Below are 20005 nucleotides of genomic sequence, written 5' to 3' on the forward strand. Positions count from 1 at the left end.
TTTTCAGATTTTTTCCGTCGTGTCATTTAATTTGGCCCGCCAAAGGGTAACTACCAAATGTACAAAACCCAAAACCAGTGAAGTTGGCACGTTGTGAAATTCGTAAATAAAAACAGAATACAATGATTTGCTAATCCTTTTCAACCTATATTCAATTCAATAGACTGCAGACAAGATATTTAATGTTCGAACTGAGAAACTTAATTTTTTTTTGCAAATAATCATTAACTTAGAATTTAATGGCAGCAACACATTGCAAAAACGTTGGCACAGGGGCATTTTTACCACTGTGTTACATGGCCTTTTCTTTTAACAACACTCAGTAAATGTTTGGGAACTGAGGAGACACATTTTTGAAACTTTTCAGGTGGAATTCTTTCCCATTTTTGCTTGATGTACAGCTTTAGTTGTTCAACAGTCCGGGGTCTCCGTTGTGATATTTTAGGCTTCATAATGTGCCACACATTTTCAATGGGAGACAGGTCTGGACTACAGGCAGGCCAGTCTAGTACCTGCACTCTTTTACTATGAAGCCACGCTGTTGTAACACATGGCTTGGCTATGTCTTTCTGAAATAAGCAGGGGCGTCCATGAAAAAATTGTTGCTTAGATGGCAACATATGTTGCATAATATATAGACATAATATAATATATCTGTATATAAATTATTCTGTACACATATTATGTATATAGTCGTATATATGTTAGATTTTTTTATAGCTATATTAGTCTATCTACAGTATACCTGCATTGTCCTTTTCATCCTTACACTTTCCATCATTGTAACTGAGCTACTGTGTTGAACAATTTCCCTTGTGGATCATTAAAGTTTGTCTAAGTCTAAGTCTAAGTCCAAAACCTGTTTGTACTTGTCAGCATTAATGGTTTAATGGCATTAATTCTAAATAAGTGTTTGATGAGCATTCCTCAACTTTCTCAGTCTTGTTTGCCACTTGCGACAGCTTTTTTGAAACATGTTGCAGGCAGTAAATTCCAAATGAACTAATATTTGCAAAAAATAACAAAGTTTTCCAGTTGGAACGTTAAGTATCTTGTCTTTGCTGTCTATTCAATTGAATATACCGTAAGTTGAAAAGGATTTGCAAATCATTGTATTCTGTTTTTATTTACGATTTACACAACGTGCCAACTTCACTGGTTTTGGGTTTTGTAATACATGCTGTATTCTATACATACTGATCTCTTTCAAGATGTGCAACTATTGACGCCATGTCGCAAGGCTACACTGTCATAAAGTCATTTCCTTTATTTTGTAATGAAACCCTCCGAGCCACACCCTCTCCAAAATGATCAGAATGTATCTTTTGAAAATGTACAGTTTAAATATATATCTAGAAGTCAAACATCACAGCTAATTATTTTTCCAGGCACATTAAAAAAATAAATGTTATTAACAGTATATAGATTATTCGTCACAAGATTAAGTACACTTTGTGTGGCACAAAATGCCACATCAAAAAAAGGTATTGAGCAGTGTTTATTTCACCGCATGTCGGTATTATTGTGCACATGCCACAAATACATGGAAATAATATTTCATCCTGCCTTATCTGCATTTAATCTCACGCCCAAATCCATTAACTTTATGATTTGACGCTTTGTCATCGTTTAACAACGTTGTAACAACATTTGCAAGTCAGAAAAAGGGAAAACAGTCATAGGTTTATTTTAACTGATTGCATTTTTTGCAATCTCTGCAGTCGTACTTCGGCTTTGTGTTTTCAGGACACCTAATGTGATGGCAAACCAGTCTATTAAAAAGAACAGGCCGACCAGACTGTCACAGTCAGATATCCGCTCCGAGTTGGTCGCCACAGCAACATTGCCACTTGGGACAGAAGAATGTTTGGCCAGGGTTCAGAACCAGCAGTGCACCAGGACACTTGCTTGTGTGACACAGGGGGTTTCTCCAGTTTTGACAAAACATCCTTTCATTGGTGGGGTCTATTGGCATACCACTCGCAGAGACAATAGTGTCAGCGACGTTCCTGTCTGCAGACACAGCTCTTTGGGAATGCAGTGCCTTTGCAAAAATTTAAATAAACGATACCTGTGACTAGACAAAATCTTTACTTGGGAATTATGCAACACATTTACTGATCTAGAAATTCATCGCAACCTCCACATACAGTATATGTTTTTATTCAAATATGCTATCAACCCAAAATGTTTTATGGAAAACAGGCTTGTACTTTTGAGCATAGATTTATAAGCTTGCTAAAAAAACAAAGGGGGGTGCAAACCTTTGGGGGATAAGGTTGGTCATATTCAATCAAGCAGTGGTCACAAATCTTTTAAAGCTCAAGATCCCCGGTCTCTGCAATGAACCACAGCATAGGACATAGGGACATCATCCAGGTCTCTGCAATGAACCACAGCATAGGACATAGGAACATCGTCCAGGTCTCTGCAATGAACCACAGCATAGGACATAGGGACATCATCCAGGTCTCTGCAATGAACCACAACATAGGACATGGGAACATCATCCAGGTCTCTGCAATGAACCACAGCATAGGACATAGGGGCATCATCCAGGTCTTTGCAATGAACCACAACATAGGACATAGGGACATCATCCCGGTCTCTGTAATGAACCACAACATAGGACATAGGAACATAATCCAGGTCTCTGCAATGAACCACAGCATAGGACATAGGGACATCATCCAGGTCTCTGCAATGAACCACAGCATAGGACATAGGGACATCATCCAGGTCTCTGCAATGAACCACAGCATAGGACATAGGGACATCATCCAGGTCTCTGCAATGAACCACAGCATAGGACATAGGGACATGTTTCCGGTCTCTGTAATGAACCACAACATAGGACATAGGAACATAATCCAGGTCTCTGCAATGAACCACAGCATAGGACATAGGGACATCATCCAGGTCTCTGCAATGAACCACAGCATAGGACATAGGGACATCATCCAGGTCTCTGCAATGAACCACAGCATAGGACATAGGGACATCATCCAGGTCTCTGCAATGAACCACAGCATAGGACATAGGAACATCATCCAGGTCTCTGCAATGAACCACAGCATAGGACATAGGGACATCATCCAGGTCTCTGCAATGAACCACAGGATAGGACATAGGGACATTATCCCGGTCTCTGTAATGAACCACAACATAGGACATAGAAACATAATCCAGGTCTCTGCAATGAACCACAGCATAGGACATAGGGACATCATCCAGGTCTCTGCAATGAATTACAGCATAGGACATAGGGACATCATCCAGGTCTCTGCAATGAACCACAGCATAGGACATAGGGACATCATCCAGGTCTTTGCAATGAACCACAACATAGGACATAGGGACATCATCCAGGTCTCTGCAATGAACCACAGCATAGGACATAGGGACATTATCCCGGTCTCTGTAATGAACCACAACATAGGACATAGGAACATAATCCAGGTCTCTGCAATGAACCACAGCATAGGACATAGGGACATCATCCAGGTCTCTGCAATGAACCACAGCATAGGGCATAGGGACATCATCCAGGTCTCTGCAATGAACCACAGCATAGGACATAGGGACATCATCCAGGTCTCTGCAATGAACCACAGCATAGGACATAGGGACATCATCCAGGTCTCTGCAATGAACCACAGCATAGGACATAGGGACATCATCCAGGTCTCTGCAATGAACCACAGCATAGGACATAGGGACATCATCCGGGTCTCTGCAATGAACCACAGCATAGGACATAGAGACATTATCCCAGTCTCTGCAATGAACCACAGCATAGGACATAGGGACATTATCCCGGTCTCTGCAATTAACCACAGCATAGGACATAAGGACATTAAATTTTCCTGAGGGAACTCTCCTGAAGGAATCAATAAAGTTCTATCTATCTATCTATCTATCTATCTATCTATCTATCTATCTATCTATCTATCTATCTATCTATCTATCTATCTATCTATCTATCTATCTATCTATCTATCTACCCAGGTTTCTGAGACTGAACCCCAAATGTGTACCTGGCGAAAAGCGACTCGTACAAGGGTATTAAAGGGTCAAAATATATGCCTGTTGGCAGTGTGCGCTGTGATCATTAATTTACTTTTTTTTTATATTTCCGCGATTAACCGATAACATTTCAACAAGGTTTACTAGTCGATCGCGATTGATGGGTTGGTGAGCTCCTGATCTCAAGACTGAGGTTTAACATTGACTAACAATAAGCATATGTTGACCTCTTTAGTAGTACTTACAACTTTTAGATTTTAACCTGTTACTGGTAAACTTTGACTCTTGGTGAGTTCCCTAAAGCAGGAGGCTATTCAACTGGAAGTCCGTAAGCCAAATCTGGCCCTAGAATGACACCATACCACAGATTCAGATTCAGATTCAGATAAATCTTTATTGTCATTGCACAAGTACAACGAAACTTTGTTTTCAGCACAAACCCGTTCAAGATTATACAAACAAACAGTGTACAGAGTTACAGAACAGGAACGCTGATGGGTCGCCATACGGCGCCCCGTAAAAGATGGGAAAAAGGTAAAACGCTGGGGAAAAAGATGAGTAAAAAAATACAATCTAGACTGGGCTCCTAAGGGGGCCTAGTCTGGAGTGGGAAAAAACCTCCATGCAATGCATACATAGACATGTTACATTTAATCACGACAAACTCGCAACAGAGGGGCGGGGAGTTGGGGCCCTGGAAGGCGACCGCTGCTATGAAGCGCTGCCATCCGACCATCACCCCGAGGGGAAAGAAGCGGTGGTGAAGGCGTGGGGTGGGAGAGGGGGTGTGTGTGCGTGTGTGCCCAATTGTCTTGGGTGTGATGATGAAATGTTTTTTATAGACTGAGGCCGATCTGCAAAAGTTCGACTCCAGGTGTCTTTGAGGAGGGAGGGAGGTCAAAAGCGTCCATCATTGAGGTGTCCTCCGGGGTGTTTTTAAGAACAGCCCGGTCCTGTTTTTCACAGCGTCAAGGCCATTCGAGGGAGTCAAATCGTAGATTAGGATGTTTGGCCCCTGAGTTAAATTTAAAACTTGGTAAACAAACTTTTTTGCAGCAAATTCTTAAAAAACACTAGAGTGCTCCTGTTGTATAGAGGAACTTGGAGCACTGTAAACACAGTGGCAGGTCCTTGCATTGACATTTTAACCTTGTTAGCAAACATACAAGCTTGTGGTTCTCCTGTTTGGCAGTTACACATTTCGTAATGTGATTTATGTTAACTATGGTGTTGATGTAGCTTGTTTGCTTCAGATGCAGTCAGTAGTCATTGGTTAAATGTATTTAGTTGTACTTGAGGTGTTCTTCAAGGTTCCCTTTTTTTATAATTTAGGCCAGGGGTCGGGAACCTTTTTGGCTGAGCCAGGGTTCAGAACCAGCAGTGCACCAGGACACTTGCTTGTGTGACACAGGGGGTTTCTCCAGTTTTGACAAAACATACATGCACCTGGGGATAGGTTGATTGGCAACACTAAATTGGCCCTAGTGTGTGAATGTGTGTGTGAATGTTGTCTGTCTATCTGTGTTGGCCCTGCGATGAGGTGGCGACTTGTCCAGGGTGTACCCCGCCTTCCGCCCGAATGCAGCTGAGATAGGCTCCACCACCCCCCGCGACCCCAAAAGGGACAAGCGGTAGAAAATGGATGGATGGATGGATGGATGGATCCTTTCATTGGTGGGGTCTATTGGCATACCACTCGCACAGACAAAAATGTAGCGACGTTCCTGTCTGCAGACACAGCTCTTTGGGAATGCAGTGCCTTTGCAAAAATTTTAATAAACGATACCTGTGACTAGACAAAATCTTTACTTGGGAATTATGCAACACATTTACTGAACTACAAATTAATTGCAACCTCCGCATATATGTTTGTTATCACATGTTCTATCAAACCACAATGTTTTATGGAAAACAGGCTTGTACTTTTGAGCATAGATTTATAAGTTTGCTAAAAAAAAACAGGAACCCTCAAGTTTCTGGCCGGTCACTCTACCATTGGAGCCACGCCACCCACAAGGTAGCCATTTGGGAATTTGCTTATAAAACATTCAATCTCTTGCGAGCTTTTTGGTTTCTCAAGACAAGTTTAAGAGATGACTGTGGTCTTGACATAAAGATTAGCCAGACACACAGTTCAGCCTATCATGCATAGGTTAGTTGACTAGACCTTTTTTGAGCAAAGGCACATTTTTTTCATTGAAAAAATGTGGAGGCACACCACCAGCAGAAAACAATTGAAAAATGAAACGCAGCAGCTGATATTGACAGTAAAAAGTTGTTCTTGCAAGTGTTGGATAAGAATTTAAACCGTAACCAACCATGGATAATTTTAGCTCTTGTCTCAAAGTAGGTGTACTGTCACGATCTGTCACATCACGCCGTGACTTATTTCGAGTTTTTTGGTGTCTTCCTCTATGTAGTGTTTTAGTTCTTGTCTTGTGCTCCTATTTTGGTGGGTTTTCCTGTTTTGGTGGTATTTTCCTGTAGAAGTTTCATGTCTTCCTTGAGTGCTATTCCCCGCATCTACTTTGTTTTAGCAATCAAGGCTATTTAAGTTGTCGCTTTCCTTCTTTGCGGGGACATTGTTGATTGTCATGTCATGTACGGATGTACTTTGTGGACGCCGTCTCCGCTCCACACGCTGTAAGTCTTTGCTGTCTTACAGCATTCTGCTTTTGTTTACTTTGCAACCAGTTCAGTTTTAGTTTCGTTCTGCATATCCTTCCCTAAGCTTCAATGCCTTTTCTTAGCGGCACTCTCCTTTTGTTTATTTTTGGTTTAAGCATTAGATACCTTTTTACCTGCACGCCATCGTCTGCATATTGTGATCACGACAAACCATGTTCCCGACATCTACAAAACAATTAGCTACTTGCTGCCACCTACTGATACAACATGGTTACTCTGCCGAGCTCTAGACAGCGCCGACACTCAACAACGGCACATTTGCAGATTATTATTACTGGTTTTCAAAAAATCTTTTTAACCCAAATAGGGGAAATGACATAATCTCCCACGGCACACCAGACTGTATATCACGGCATACTAGACTAGGCAGCCAATCTTCTTTTTTAAACACGCCTTCCTGCTGATTGTGATGGGCACCTATGACTAATCTGTGATTAAGTGCTGCAGGTCTTCCTGTCTTACTCAATGTTCCCACAGTCATCATTCCACTGTCTTTTTCCCTGTGCTCTAATCTGATTTGTCATGCCATGTTTTTTTTCTCTTTTCACGCAACAAATGTGCCACGATATGTCCCCAACTTCTCTGCAATGTGCAGATTGCCTCAACCCATCATCTGATGTCACCCTCTGATTCGACTCTAGGCCTTCAAGGAGGAGTTGGAGAGTCTGATCCAAGAGCAGCAGCGCAAAGGGAACAACCCGACTGGTCTGTTGGCCCTCAGACAGATCGCTGACTTCTTCATGGCGAGTTCAGTGGCCGGTTTCAACACTTCCCCACTCAGTGAGTACTCACTGCTGTGTCCCCTGTCACTATAGCAACCAGTGAGCAATACCAACGGCGCCTTTCCGACTACTTTATCCCCAAATTTGACAACACAAGCTTTCCATGCTTCGTTGCTGATGTGCTGACCTGAGACCAGACACCGGAAAAGTCGTACATTTTTTCATCCTAAATTGAGAGTTATTACTGCTTCCGTGGGACGGCGTGGCGCGGTTGGGAGAGTGGCCGTGCCAGCAACCTGAGGGTTCCTGGTTCGATCCCCACCTTCTACCAACCTAGTCACATGTGTGGTGTCCTTGAGCAAGACACTTCACCCTTGCTCCTGATGGGTCGTGGTTAGGGCCTTGCATGGCAGCTCCCGCCATCAGTGTGTGTGTGAATGGGTGAATGTAGAAATAGTGTCAAGGCGCTTTGAGTACCTTGAAGGTAGAAAAGCGCTATACAAGTATAACCCATTCCACGGCAGCACGGGATCATTCTGTGTGGAGTTTGCATGTTCTCCCCGTGACTGCGTGGGTTCCCTGCGGGTACTCCGGCTTCCTCCCACCTCCAAAGACATGCACCTGGGGATAGGTTGATTGGCAACACTAAATTGGCCCTAGTGTGTGAATGTGAGTGTGAATGTTGTCTGTCTATCTGTGTTGGCCCTGTGATGAGGTGGTGACTTGTCCAGCGTGTACCCCGCCTTCCGCCCGAATGCAGCTGGGATAGTCTCCAGCACCCCCCCCCCCCCCCATGACCCCGAACGGGACAAGCGGTAGAAAGTGGATTGATGGATGGACTTCTTCCACTCGCACATGTGGAATGCGTCACTAATGCTGAAACATGTTAAAGAGATTACAGCAGTTCATTCCAGCGCCTTCTTTTATTGAATTCATTGTCCATATAAGGAGGTTATGCAACAACACTCAGCAGCAGTAAGCTGTGTAATAAAGGATATAAAGGATATAGTCGAACACATTATTAGGCAAAATAAATCCTTGTTAACTTAAAGAGGTATTATGCTAATTTTTTTCTATTTTTAAAACACTTCGTTTTGGTCTACATCAGTGTTACTTAACCATAGTTGGGCCGCAAGCATCCACTTGAGGGCCGCCAAACAATATCTGATTCTCAGCTTTGGTCCGTATGGGCTGCAGTGGTACTCAGTTGTAATACACTTTTGCACCACTTGTGGCAGTAATGACAATATCAAACACATAGAAGAAGTCTGTCTAATATTGCAGCCCCTCTCTAGTGTAAAAAATGTTCCCCTATAGGTCAGAAAGGTTAAGAACCACTGGACTACATAACATGAACTGATGGGTCTATGGTCGAAATTATGCGTAGATTTTGCTGTAAAGACTTATCTTTAAGCCACGGTGTGTTTTGAGAGGCGGAGTTGTTAGATGCAAATGAAGCCCTCCTTACCACTGCCCCTGTAGCCTTGTTTTGTTGTTGTTTTGATAAGACTATATGCATTATGAACACTGGTGATCGCCACCAGCCATCTAATTTTGACTTGACTTTCACTACAACACAACATCCCAAATGATATAGCAAGACCACTGGCACACCATGTTTCGTTGTCAGCTCAGGGTTGAGACAATGTGGGCGGACAGTGTGAAGAAGGAAGCCACGTTGCAAATGTGGTACTATACGCTGGCTAAGGTTAAACTTCTACCAAGTCTTTATCGCTCCAGTGCTAAATTCTGGACAAATACATGTGTTTATTGACCATAAAATGCTTTTCTATTCAATGTCATGTTAATATTTTCACTGCCACTCGTAAACATTAGAGGCTCAAGCCAGCTATACACAGTAAGCTACGTTATGAGCGACATCGCAAAAGTAATACGAATTATAATACTCACTGGTCCATTGCTAAACACACAAGACACAGATCCAATTAAAAGTAAATTTTAGGAAAATCATTCTTTATTCTGCCGGAAGCTGGTGACGCTATTTTCTTACAGTAGAAGGCCAAGCTAGCTACACAACAAATCATGCTAACATTGCTAACATGCCGTTCACACATTTCTAACCTATCGTTGTTACTTACTGTTTCATTGTCTCATCCATTGCCATAAATAGTAGTCACCGAGCCCGCCATTAAAAGTATTTTTTAGGAAAATCCATCTTTTTGTGAATGTCTGTGATTGAAGCAGGACTCTTCTTTGCACGCACTCGAAGGGACTTTTTCAGAGTTGAAGGCACATTGCCACAAATCATAAAAGTTCAAAGTGAGGCACTATTTACTTGAGCCTGAAAGTTGGTGTAGTGACTTGAGCTGGTTAAAGCAAACCAACAACAGAGCATTTTCTTGATTGGGTTTCATCGTGGAGACGATGTTGTGGCACAGCCTATTTTACATGAATTCAAAATGACTGACTCGCGCAAGGATCCATCCATCCATCAATTTTCTACCGCTTGTCCCTCTCGGAGGCGCAGGGGGTGCTGGAGCCTATCTCAGTTGCAAGGATGTTTGGATAAATGTCTACAATATATGGATATTCCGCTGACGTCATAGGTTAGAAAATGTCACAATTGGAGTACATTTCAAACTGACTGTTTGGAGGAACTATGAAGGAAGACAAGATAGTTTTATAAATATCTCCACAACGCCTCTATGGTTTAATTTCACATTTCTGGGACTTATGCAGATCCTAAATACACTTAAGCAGGTACCAATAGGTAAGAAAAAGTGGTTTTGCATAAAAGGTCCACTTTAAAGGAGATTTATAGACTTAATGGTTTGCGTCTGTGTTTTATTCTTGATTTTCTGTTCAGGTTTGGGGATGGTGACTCCCATTAACGACATGTACGGTATGGAACCAAGCACCATGGTGAAAGGAGAGAAGCTGACCCGCTGCAAACTGTCCAGCCTCTACAGACTGGTGGACCTGTTCAGTTGGGCCCACTCTATCAGCTCCTACATCACCGTGAGGCTCTAAAAATTACGCTATTTTTAACCACAAAAAGCCATTTACAGGAAGATACAGTCAAACCTCGGTTTGTTTTCGTAATACGTTCCAAAACGTCCGACAAAGAAAAAATATTATGAAGACCGAAGCAATTTTTTCCATAATAATTTATTCAAATACAATTAATTATTTCTAAACACTGAACAATATAAACACAGAACACACAGTAAAGGGAATCATTTTAGTTTAACACATAGAAACCAATGTGAAGCAAATAAAAGTTAGGAATAAATTAGATACAGTATATGAACATTTTAACATAAATTGTACCTTTTTTAAAGACTCTAGTTGGTGAAGAAGTTAAAGGGGAACTGCACTTATTTTGAAATGTTGCCTATTGTTCACAATCATTATGAAAGACATAGCGACAAATTGGATTTCGTAATGCAATCTCAATATTAAATAAAGGCAAACAGAAGTCCGCCTACAGCGGAGCCATAGGTAGCTCCACTATTTCTCCCATAAAATTCAATATATCATCATCATTGGGTTTCAGGCCTCTCTCTCCGGTCCTCTCTGTCGTCCGCCCTGTGTATGAGTTCTATATTATTCATATTTCCGATAACATTTCTTAGGCTGTTAATATATATTGTTTGTTGTCGACCTGGATCTTTCTTTCCTACTAGTTTTCCTGTTAACATCAGTTTTTCTCAGCTGATCCAATAAAGAACCATTCAAAAAGTGCCAACAATACTCCATTTACATTTCATGACATGAATATTAACCAAGTTTTAGTGATATTGTTATTATAAGCGCTAACGCAGACAAACTATTTTAGCTGCGACGTGATCACTACTGTGTGTTCCTATGTTTACATCATCGAGTGGTCTGCTGATTCCTCGCTTCCTTGCTCCCTGTGAGTTTCTTATAGATCATAAATCATGCCTTACCTGAAAAGTTGATGGCTGAGGATATAATCCGACAAGTTGGCACACTTTGACAGCCATTTAAGACCTGGAACTGGCGAGATCGACACGAAAACCGCTTGTGGTTTATTTTGCAGTCCTTTCTTAATAAAAAAAAAAAAAGAGTCAACAATGCGTTAGATTCTTTATTTGGACACTTGTTTCCATAGAATGATAAGTGGGTGAACAGGCTAGTTTGTTACTTCCAGTACAATAACTTAAACGGTACAGTATATGAAAGTATACCAAAACGGACAAAGTTTTAGTTAAAAACACAATCATACAAAAGTAGAGCGTGCCGAGGTTTGACTGTACTGACCCATTGCATTGACAAGTAAAGAGTGATCATATACTCTGGATGAGGATGTATACTTGCACAATCCCAATAGCATCCAACACAAGAGCAAGATTTTGCCTTAAAATATATTGATTTTGATATCAACTTGAATAGCAAACAGCACAGCACAGCGCAGGTTTTACTCCTCTGTTCTCTTGGTTCTCAATGCAAGTACATACAGCTGGAATTCAACAATGACATTAAATTCCTAATTTCTTTAATGAGTCATGTGCCTGACATAACCTCTAACCTCAGGCGTTTATCACTTGGTAGAGGTCATGATGCTACCGTTCGACGGATCTTGTCAAAACGTTAATAATTCAACAATATACTTAATTATAATTATCTTTCGCTGACAGTACGTTAGAACCACTCTGCATCATACTGAGATTGATAAGATGCACATGTGTCTCATAGTGCCTTTTAAATGTGAGCATCTTTTAGCTAAGGCCAATGTATTGGATCATCATCATTAGATTGTTCAGGTGTACATACTTGTGTGACCATTTAAGGGTCCGTTTGCAACCTTTAAAGGGGAACTGCACTTTTTTGGAATGTATTATTGTAATATTATTTACAATCCTTATGAGAGACAAGAACACATTATTTTTGTATTTTTTTTTTTTGTATTCTAATTTGTAATAATCAGCTCATTCTAGGTGGCTAGCAATGCAAATAATGGGAATAATTTATACTGCCTCAAAATCACACTTAAAATGCATCCAAAAACCGCCAACAATACTCCATTTAGATCTTGTAATCTGAATATTAACCAAGTATTAGGGATGTTCTTATAAGCACTAACACAGGCAAACTATTTTTACCCGCACCGTGGTCACAGAGGGGGAGCTAGCTTGTGTAGCTACAGTGTTGACATACTGATATAAGGAGGTACTGCATCATGATCGCATCTTTATTGGTAAAAGTTCATTCTAGATTATAAATCACGGCTCTCCATAAATAAATCGAGAAGTTGTTCCTCTGTGACATATTACTTAGACCAAGAGGTGGCGAGAAAGACATAAAAAGATGCTCGTGGCGGGAACTTTTTTAAAATCCTTTGTAAGGATTATGATTACTTCTTTATCTAAACGGAAAGATAATGTGATGATCTGTCACATCACGTCTTGTTATGTTTCCTTATGTTTGGTTCCTTTTCCTGCATGTCTCCCTAAGCGCTATTTCCCCTCACCTGCCACTGATTGGCAGCGTGGCCACATCCGTTGTCAATCAGCTGGCTGCTATTTATGCTTACCTCGCCCTCCAGTCAGGGCTCGAGGATTGTTAATGTTACTTCCTCAGTTTGCTGTACGCTCCTTATGTTTTCGTGCACTTCCCTGCTGGACCTCCTGTGTTGAATATAATTAAAGACTTGTCTTACCTGCACATCATCCTCCTGTCTCCTGCATCTTGGGGCCACAACTTCCGCAGCCATGCGAGTCCGTGACAGGTAAATCTATATCCTATCAGTCGGGATCCCCGGAAGAGCAGGCATTGTACAGTAAATGATTGTTGTATTATGTTGATAGTTTGTATTTCTTGTTGAGCCCTTAGCAAAACTGCTACGTTATGCTTGTTTCACAAAAGCGGGATATGTTTATCACCCAGCTTCTAAAACATGTAGATCATCCTCTGTATATTCAGACTCAAAAATGCAAGATTCTGGATCATCCTTTGTCCTAAAGTAGTCTTTGTGTTCTCTCAGGAAGTCTGCCATGAGTAGTAACTTTGTGATGCGTCTGTGAAATGAATACGCCGCTGTATGCTCAAAATTAGCTATATACGTAAATATTACATGTTATTATGAATATGCCTGTTACTACATTACATATAAACTTACAGTGGGGATATAAAACTTTGATGGAGATGTTTGGATGTTTTTTAGAGCGCTTAGCAAACTTTTGAGAATGTTTATTTACGAAATAGAATGCATAAAAAAGAGAAAAACGTGTGTGTGCTTGTCTTACACAGGGAATGAATTAATGAATGAAGGGCAAAATAAAAAACGTGCAGTTCCCCTTTAAGCGGCAGCGTAGAAGGCGCTATAAAATGAGTAAAACATCAATACAGTATTTGTTTTCCAATTTGTGTTGAAATCCTGTGATTTTTTTTTTTTAGTTTAAGGTTACAAGGGACACTGAAAACATTGACAGAGAGTTCATAAAATCAGAAGTTGATTCAATGCTATTGAAAAAAAATAAGCCTTAAAACATCGCAACTTTTGCAGCAACTTTCTGAAAAAGCTACCGCAGATTCAGGCATTTTAGGCCGCGACAATCACCAAAAAAAGCCTGTGAAATCCTAAAGGGAATGACTTTAACATAATAATATAAGGTAGCCAGTAGTGTTCTGTCATAATTATTGGTTTATGTTTATTTTACTTTAGTAAGTTGCAAACAGCCCCTTAATTATAAACACTTACAGTAATACAATAAAAACAAATATTTTCTAATCGCTAGTTATTGAGTTGTTTTGGTAAAGCCAATTTAAAGTCAGATGTGAATTATTCATCCTTTTTTTTTCTCTTCAAAGTGCCGAGTCAGCAAAGAGCAAGATCACATCCTCATCATCCCCAGAGGACTTTCATTTGCTGAGGCATCCGCATCAAACCTGGTAAGACTAAGTCCTGGACTCAACCTTCTGACCTCTTCCAATAGTAGTTTTTGTCTTTTGTGGACAAGAACTAAATCAGTGGTGAATGGATCTCTGTGAGTTATTGCTCAGTTGGACAAGAAAGGGCGTGTATTTTAAGAAATAATTAAAATCCCCCAAGGAATGAAACCAGGAATTCTTCTTTCCCTAGCTGTCCTTTGGGTAAACTTGCTTTTGGCCGTCCTTCAACTTGACTGAACCACAGAAAATAGGCTGTTAATGTTAATAATTAACATTATTAAAACGGCTGTGACCTTCAGCGAGAGCAGCTTGTTTTTTTTTTGTGGCTGCTTGAATAGTTCACTACCATAGTGACTTTTTGTAACGTCATTATAGTGAAAAACCACCTTCCTATTATCCTTGGATTGTCTGGCTCACATGGTGCCTTTTGTCCCAGAATCCTGGAATATTGACACCACGGATTGTCTTCTTTGCCATGTTTGCAGACAGCTAATAAAATAGCTTACAATGTTTGACCTGATTTACTAAAGGTTTGCGTGTACTAAAACACGTGCAAACCTGATAGCACACGCAAAGATGATCTACTAAACGTGCGCCAAGTGGATTGTGTTTGTTAAGTAAGCAGGATAAGCCGTGCATTGTGCGTCTCTGTCTTCATTAATATGCAAAATACATGCTGATTAGCAAAAAGCCCACAATACTGGGAGGAGGAAATGTACATATAATTACTCAGCACGCTCAATGTGATTTATCAACACTCTTCACCGTTTTGCCAGCACTATTTTGCAGTTTAGTTAGCACGTGTCAGAAGGATGTGCAAATTGACAGGTCCGTACACGGCTGCAGGATCAGTGCTCGTGCTGCACAGACGAGAATCCTCTGTCATACGTGTGCGTGTCAACATTTGGACGGTCAGAAATAAATAATATTAGACATACCGTCTATTCAACAATTTCCTTTTATAATTTTGGTAACACTTTAGTGTGGGGAACACATATTCACCATTAATTGGTTGCTTATTAACATGCACATAAGTAACATATTGGCTCTTAATTAGTCATTATTAAGTACTTATTAATGCCTTATTCTGCATGGCCATATTATACAACTAGTAAACCATTAACTAAGAGTCGTCCCTCATTAACCTCAGAATTATTGCTTATTAGTAACCCTAACCCTTATATGTTCCCCTCGTGTCCAAATAACTCGAAATTAAGTCTTTGTTACTTTAATAAGCAATTAATTAATGGTGAATATGTTCCCCATACTAAAGTGTTACCATGGTTTTAAAACTGCGAGAGGACTTATGGGGCTGATTAAAACAAATTAAATTGATGCGTTTTGGTATCTGCTGGCTAGTGATGTGCGGATCGATACTGAAATATCTGTACCGCCGATACCAGATCTTAATGCTTTAATATTAAATCCAAATATTGATATTTTGGATACTTTAGTTCAGGGGTGTCCAAACTTTTTCCACCAAGGGCTGCATACTGAAAAGTAAAAGAATGCATGACCCATATTGATACTTTTTTTATTTAAAAATATTGCTAAAAACAGATATTATGTCAGCTTTGTATTATAGGACTGTCTTATTTGTAAAAAAAAAAAAATCAAAAAATCCTTACATACCGATTTGTTTGCTCTTTTTACTACATTTTTACTGTTGTTTTTTTCCAATGTAAGAATAGAATGAAAAATAGTATTAATACAATTGTTTCCAAGTACTATGTCATAGGGGTAAGGACATTTGCTAAGACAAAGGGAGGGAATTTAAATTCATCCTTACCACTAAAATGAGGGCAAATGAAAACCGAGCTATTACTGTACAAGAAAAAGACAAGAGGGTTTCAGATTGGTATCGATATCAACGGATTATGATGCAGTATTGTACTTGCAAAAGTGATATTGAGTAAAATGTGTTTGTTCATAAACATTATTTTTGGGCTTCCTAAATGTTTGTTTTAATCAAAGAAGTCATAAAACTACTACCTCACTAATATGTTGTCATGCTAATTTAATAGGAAACCTAACAAAATCCATCCATCAGATTTCCTACCTAATAGAAAATGAGATTTAAAATGTTAAAATGTGTTTAGACAGAGCCACAATTTGGGCTCTTTGCATAATAATGGGAGGTATAAAAAAAAGGAAAAAAGTCTGGAGGACATCTGGTTTAACTTTGCACTGTCAAAGAGATGAAGCTCCAAATGCAACAGTTGGTGTACTCAAGTCCAATTTTTTAGTGCAGTAAATCTCTCACTCTCTGTGTGTGGAAAGATGCTGCATTTAATGTTGTCCAATTCTGAATGAATAAAAAAAATCATACCAAAATATTACATGCTATAATAATTTGTTATGACACAATTGTAAAGGGCTCTTAAATTGTATTGGCGTGTTATAGCCAAAGCTGTAATTTTGAGCTACTGTGTTTAGAGTATGTTTGAAAATATTAGGAACAAATGCTTCTGACTGAGACAAAATCATTTAAGAGGAAACTGCACTTTTTTGGAATTTCGCCCATCATACAGCTAATGGGGAGTCATCTATTTTGCCTGAAAATTATATATATATATATATATATATATATATATATATATATATATATATAGAGGAACTACTTTTCTGGCTTAATGACACAGCGCCTTGCTCCTTACTCACAATAAAAAGTGATAGGACGAAAATCTGTACTGACTGACAAACAAGAACAATCTTATGAACTACCACCAATAGAAATTATCTGTTAAGTATTATCCCACAGGACTGTGTATATAACTGTGATAACAAGTACTATGTTCCCCATGTATCACAGTCAGTATCATGGTGACCTACAACATGGACAGTTGTTGGTCTGGTCCTGCTGACTGCGGCGTTTATTTCGGTTGATTTTATGTATCGTATTGTTCGGCGCATCGGATTACCGTAATTTCCGGACTATAAGCCGCACCTGACTATAAGCCGCACCAGCTAAATTTAGGGGAAAATACAGATTGCTCCATATATAAGCCGCACCCGACTATAAGCCGCAGGGTTTTGATGTGTAATTACCGTAGTATAAAGGGGTTCCTACTACCACGGAGGGGATTGTCGGGACAGAGATGACTGTTTGGGAACGCAAAGCGTCCCATTTATTAACAATAAATCTTTCAATCATTCAATCAATCTTTCACATCTTTGACATGGCGAACAGCATTCGTGCAGAGTACAAATAATACAACGGTGCAAAGTAATACAAAGTGCTTGCCTGTATGTTATCAAAATAACCAGCCTACCGGTATATGAAAAGTCAGTCTTTAATCATTGTGTCATCGTCTTCCTCCTACGTACTAAAACCACCGAAATCCTCTTCGTCGGTGTCGGAGAAGAACAGGCCGTAAATAAGCCGCACCCTTGTATAAGCCGCAGGGACCAGAACGAGGGGAAAAAGTAGCGGCTTATAGTCCGGAAATTACGGTATAAGGTGCGCTGCCGATGAATGGTCTATTTTTTATCTTTTTTCATATATAAGACGTACCGGATTATAGGGCGCATTAAAGGAGTCATAATATTTAAAAAAAATTCTAAATGTAAAACTCTTCCTTGTGGTCTACATAACATGTAATGGTGGTTCTTTGGTCAAAATGTTGCATAGATTATGTTTTACAGATCATCTGACAGTCGCTTCAGGATGCGCCGTTTTGTGGGCGGTCTTATTTACGTGGCTCACCTTCGGCAGCGTCTTCTCCCCGTCATCTTTGTTGTAGCGGTGTAGCGTGCAAGGACGGGAGTGGAAGAAGTGTCAAAAGATGGAGCTAACTGTTTTAATGACATTCAGACTTTACTTCAATCAATAATCTTCTCATCTGGAAACAACAACGCCGGAAATGTGTCCCGTGAAAAACCGTCCGACCGTAACTCTAATAACTAAAGTTCCTTGGGTGAATAATGTAAACTCACTACACCGGTATGTTTTAGCGCATTCATGGCGAGTTTACTGACAGACATAAGTAAGAACTTTACACTACTTTATATTAGAAATGGCAACAGCGGAGGATGAATGTCCCATAACAAGAAGATAGAGAAAAAGAAGAAGATTATCCCTTACGGACTACAAAGGCGGACGCACAGATCCTAAATACAGATCAACAGATACCAGAAGGTAAGAAAAGTTGCACTTGCATAATATTGCGAAACAAAACACCAGATAATGTCTTACCTTATACACACACCATAATAATACTCGTATATTTAACGCGCCGACAATCCTTCAAGCGGTGCGGCTTCATAGCTTACCAAAGTCGTACTAAAACATTTGAGCGCCATATGTAACGTTCTATATTTTCAATGGAACATTTAAAATGTTGGTGCTGTTTACTTGAGACATATTGCAATCATAGTGCTGTCTACACTTATCTCTTATATTTGACTGCCATCTACTGGTCCCACTTATCATTACACCATGTACCAAATAAAATAGCTTTGAGGTGAGTAAGCTCAACCAAACGTATTCTTTACATTAAGCGCACCGGTTATAAGGCGCACTGTTGAATTTTGAGGAAAAAAATGAGTTTAAGTGCACTTTATAGTCCGGAAATTACGGTAGATAGAAAAAAGTTTCTACCATTGCAGAGTTTGTTAGCGTAAATAATTCTTCATTTGTTGTGATGCAGTCTCTTTGAGTCCTCCTCCCCAGATACACAATTTCCATCAATGTAACGCCGTGTGCCAATCAGTGCTGCAGAAGGACTCGATTTCTGTCAGAATGGTTTGGCCAGCTCCGCATTTACACCACCTAGTCATGCCGGTCCTGACTTTCTCGGCCGCCGTATCACGCTCTCTTCTTGCACGCTCTCTTCTCGCACGCTCAGCTTCTCCAACCAGTAGCTTAACCTCGTTATATTCAGACTCAAAATGATAAGTCACTGGATCTTCGTTTGTCCCAAAGTACTCACTGTTGTCTCTCATGCTCGACGTCTGTCATGATTAGGAGGAGCAAACACAGAAAGTGCTCTCTATGCTGTTGTTAACGTAGTAACATTTGTCGCTATGCGCTCTGTGAAATCAATGCTTAAAGTGATTAAAATACTGTAAATGTTGCATGTTATCATGAATGTGCCAGTTACTTCTTTACATACGCACTTAAAGCATATAACATTAATGGAGGTTTTTGAACGTTTTAGAAGACGTTATAAGTGAGATAGGTCAATCCCCATTACCTGTATTTTTAGCCGTCTCTTGCTAACAGTTTTTCAGCTATTTAGAATATACAGAAAATGGAAAGATGTGTTTTCTTCACATAAGGATTGTTGATGATGAGCAGTTCCCCTATAAAGCAGGGGTCTTTCATTGGGACGGCGTGGCTCGGTTGGTACAGTGGCTTGAGCAGGGGGGTCAAACTCATTTTAAATTGGGGGCCACATGGAGAAACATATACTTCCAGTAGGCCGTACTGGTAAAATTGCGGCACGATACCTTAAAAAAAAAGACAACTTCATATTGTTTTCTTTGTCTAAAAATAGAACAAGTACATTCTGAAAATGTACAAATCATAATGTTGTTGGGTGTTTTTTTACAATTACATGTTGTGGTTAATAGTATTCGGTCCGTGTACCTTCCGTTCATTCTATTTCCAATTCCGATTTTTACTATATATGGCTGATTTAAAAACAAACAAAAAAGGGTTGACTTTCATAAAAATATTGCCATGAAATTGG

General features: G+C 40.0%; 1 protein-coding gene across 5 annotated transcripts in view; it reads left to right on the top strand.

Annotated features, from left to right (window-relative positions):
• The window catches only part of LOC133639684 (gamma-adducin-like), a 220420-nt gene that overhangs the window by 143348 nt on the left and 57067 nt on the right, over nt 1–20005 (top strand). For all 5 annotated transcript variants that reach the window (XM_062033206.1, XM_062033202.1, XM_062033207.1 and 2 more), the window contains 3 exons: nt 7356–7494; nt 10264–10415; nt 14232–14312. In XM_062033206.1, the coding sequence (XP_061889190.1) occupies nt 7356–7494; nt 10264–10415; nt 14232–14312 (372 nt within the window). The remainder of the gene's footprint in view (nt 1–7355; nt 7495–10263; nt 10416–14231; nt 14313–20005) is intronic.

The sequence above is a fragment of the Entelurus aequoreus genome, linkage group LG22, assembly GCF_033978785.1.
Source record: "Entelurus aequoreus isolate RoL-2023_Sb linkage group LG22, RoL_Eaeq_v1.1, whole genome shotgun sequence".
NCBI lineage: Eukaryota > Metazoa > Chordata > Actinopteri > Syngnathiformes > Syngnathidae > Entelurus > Entelurus aequoreus.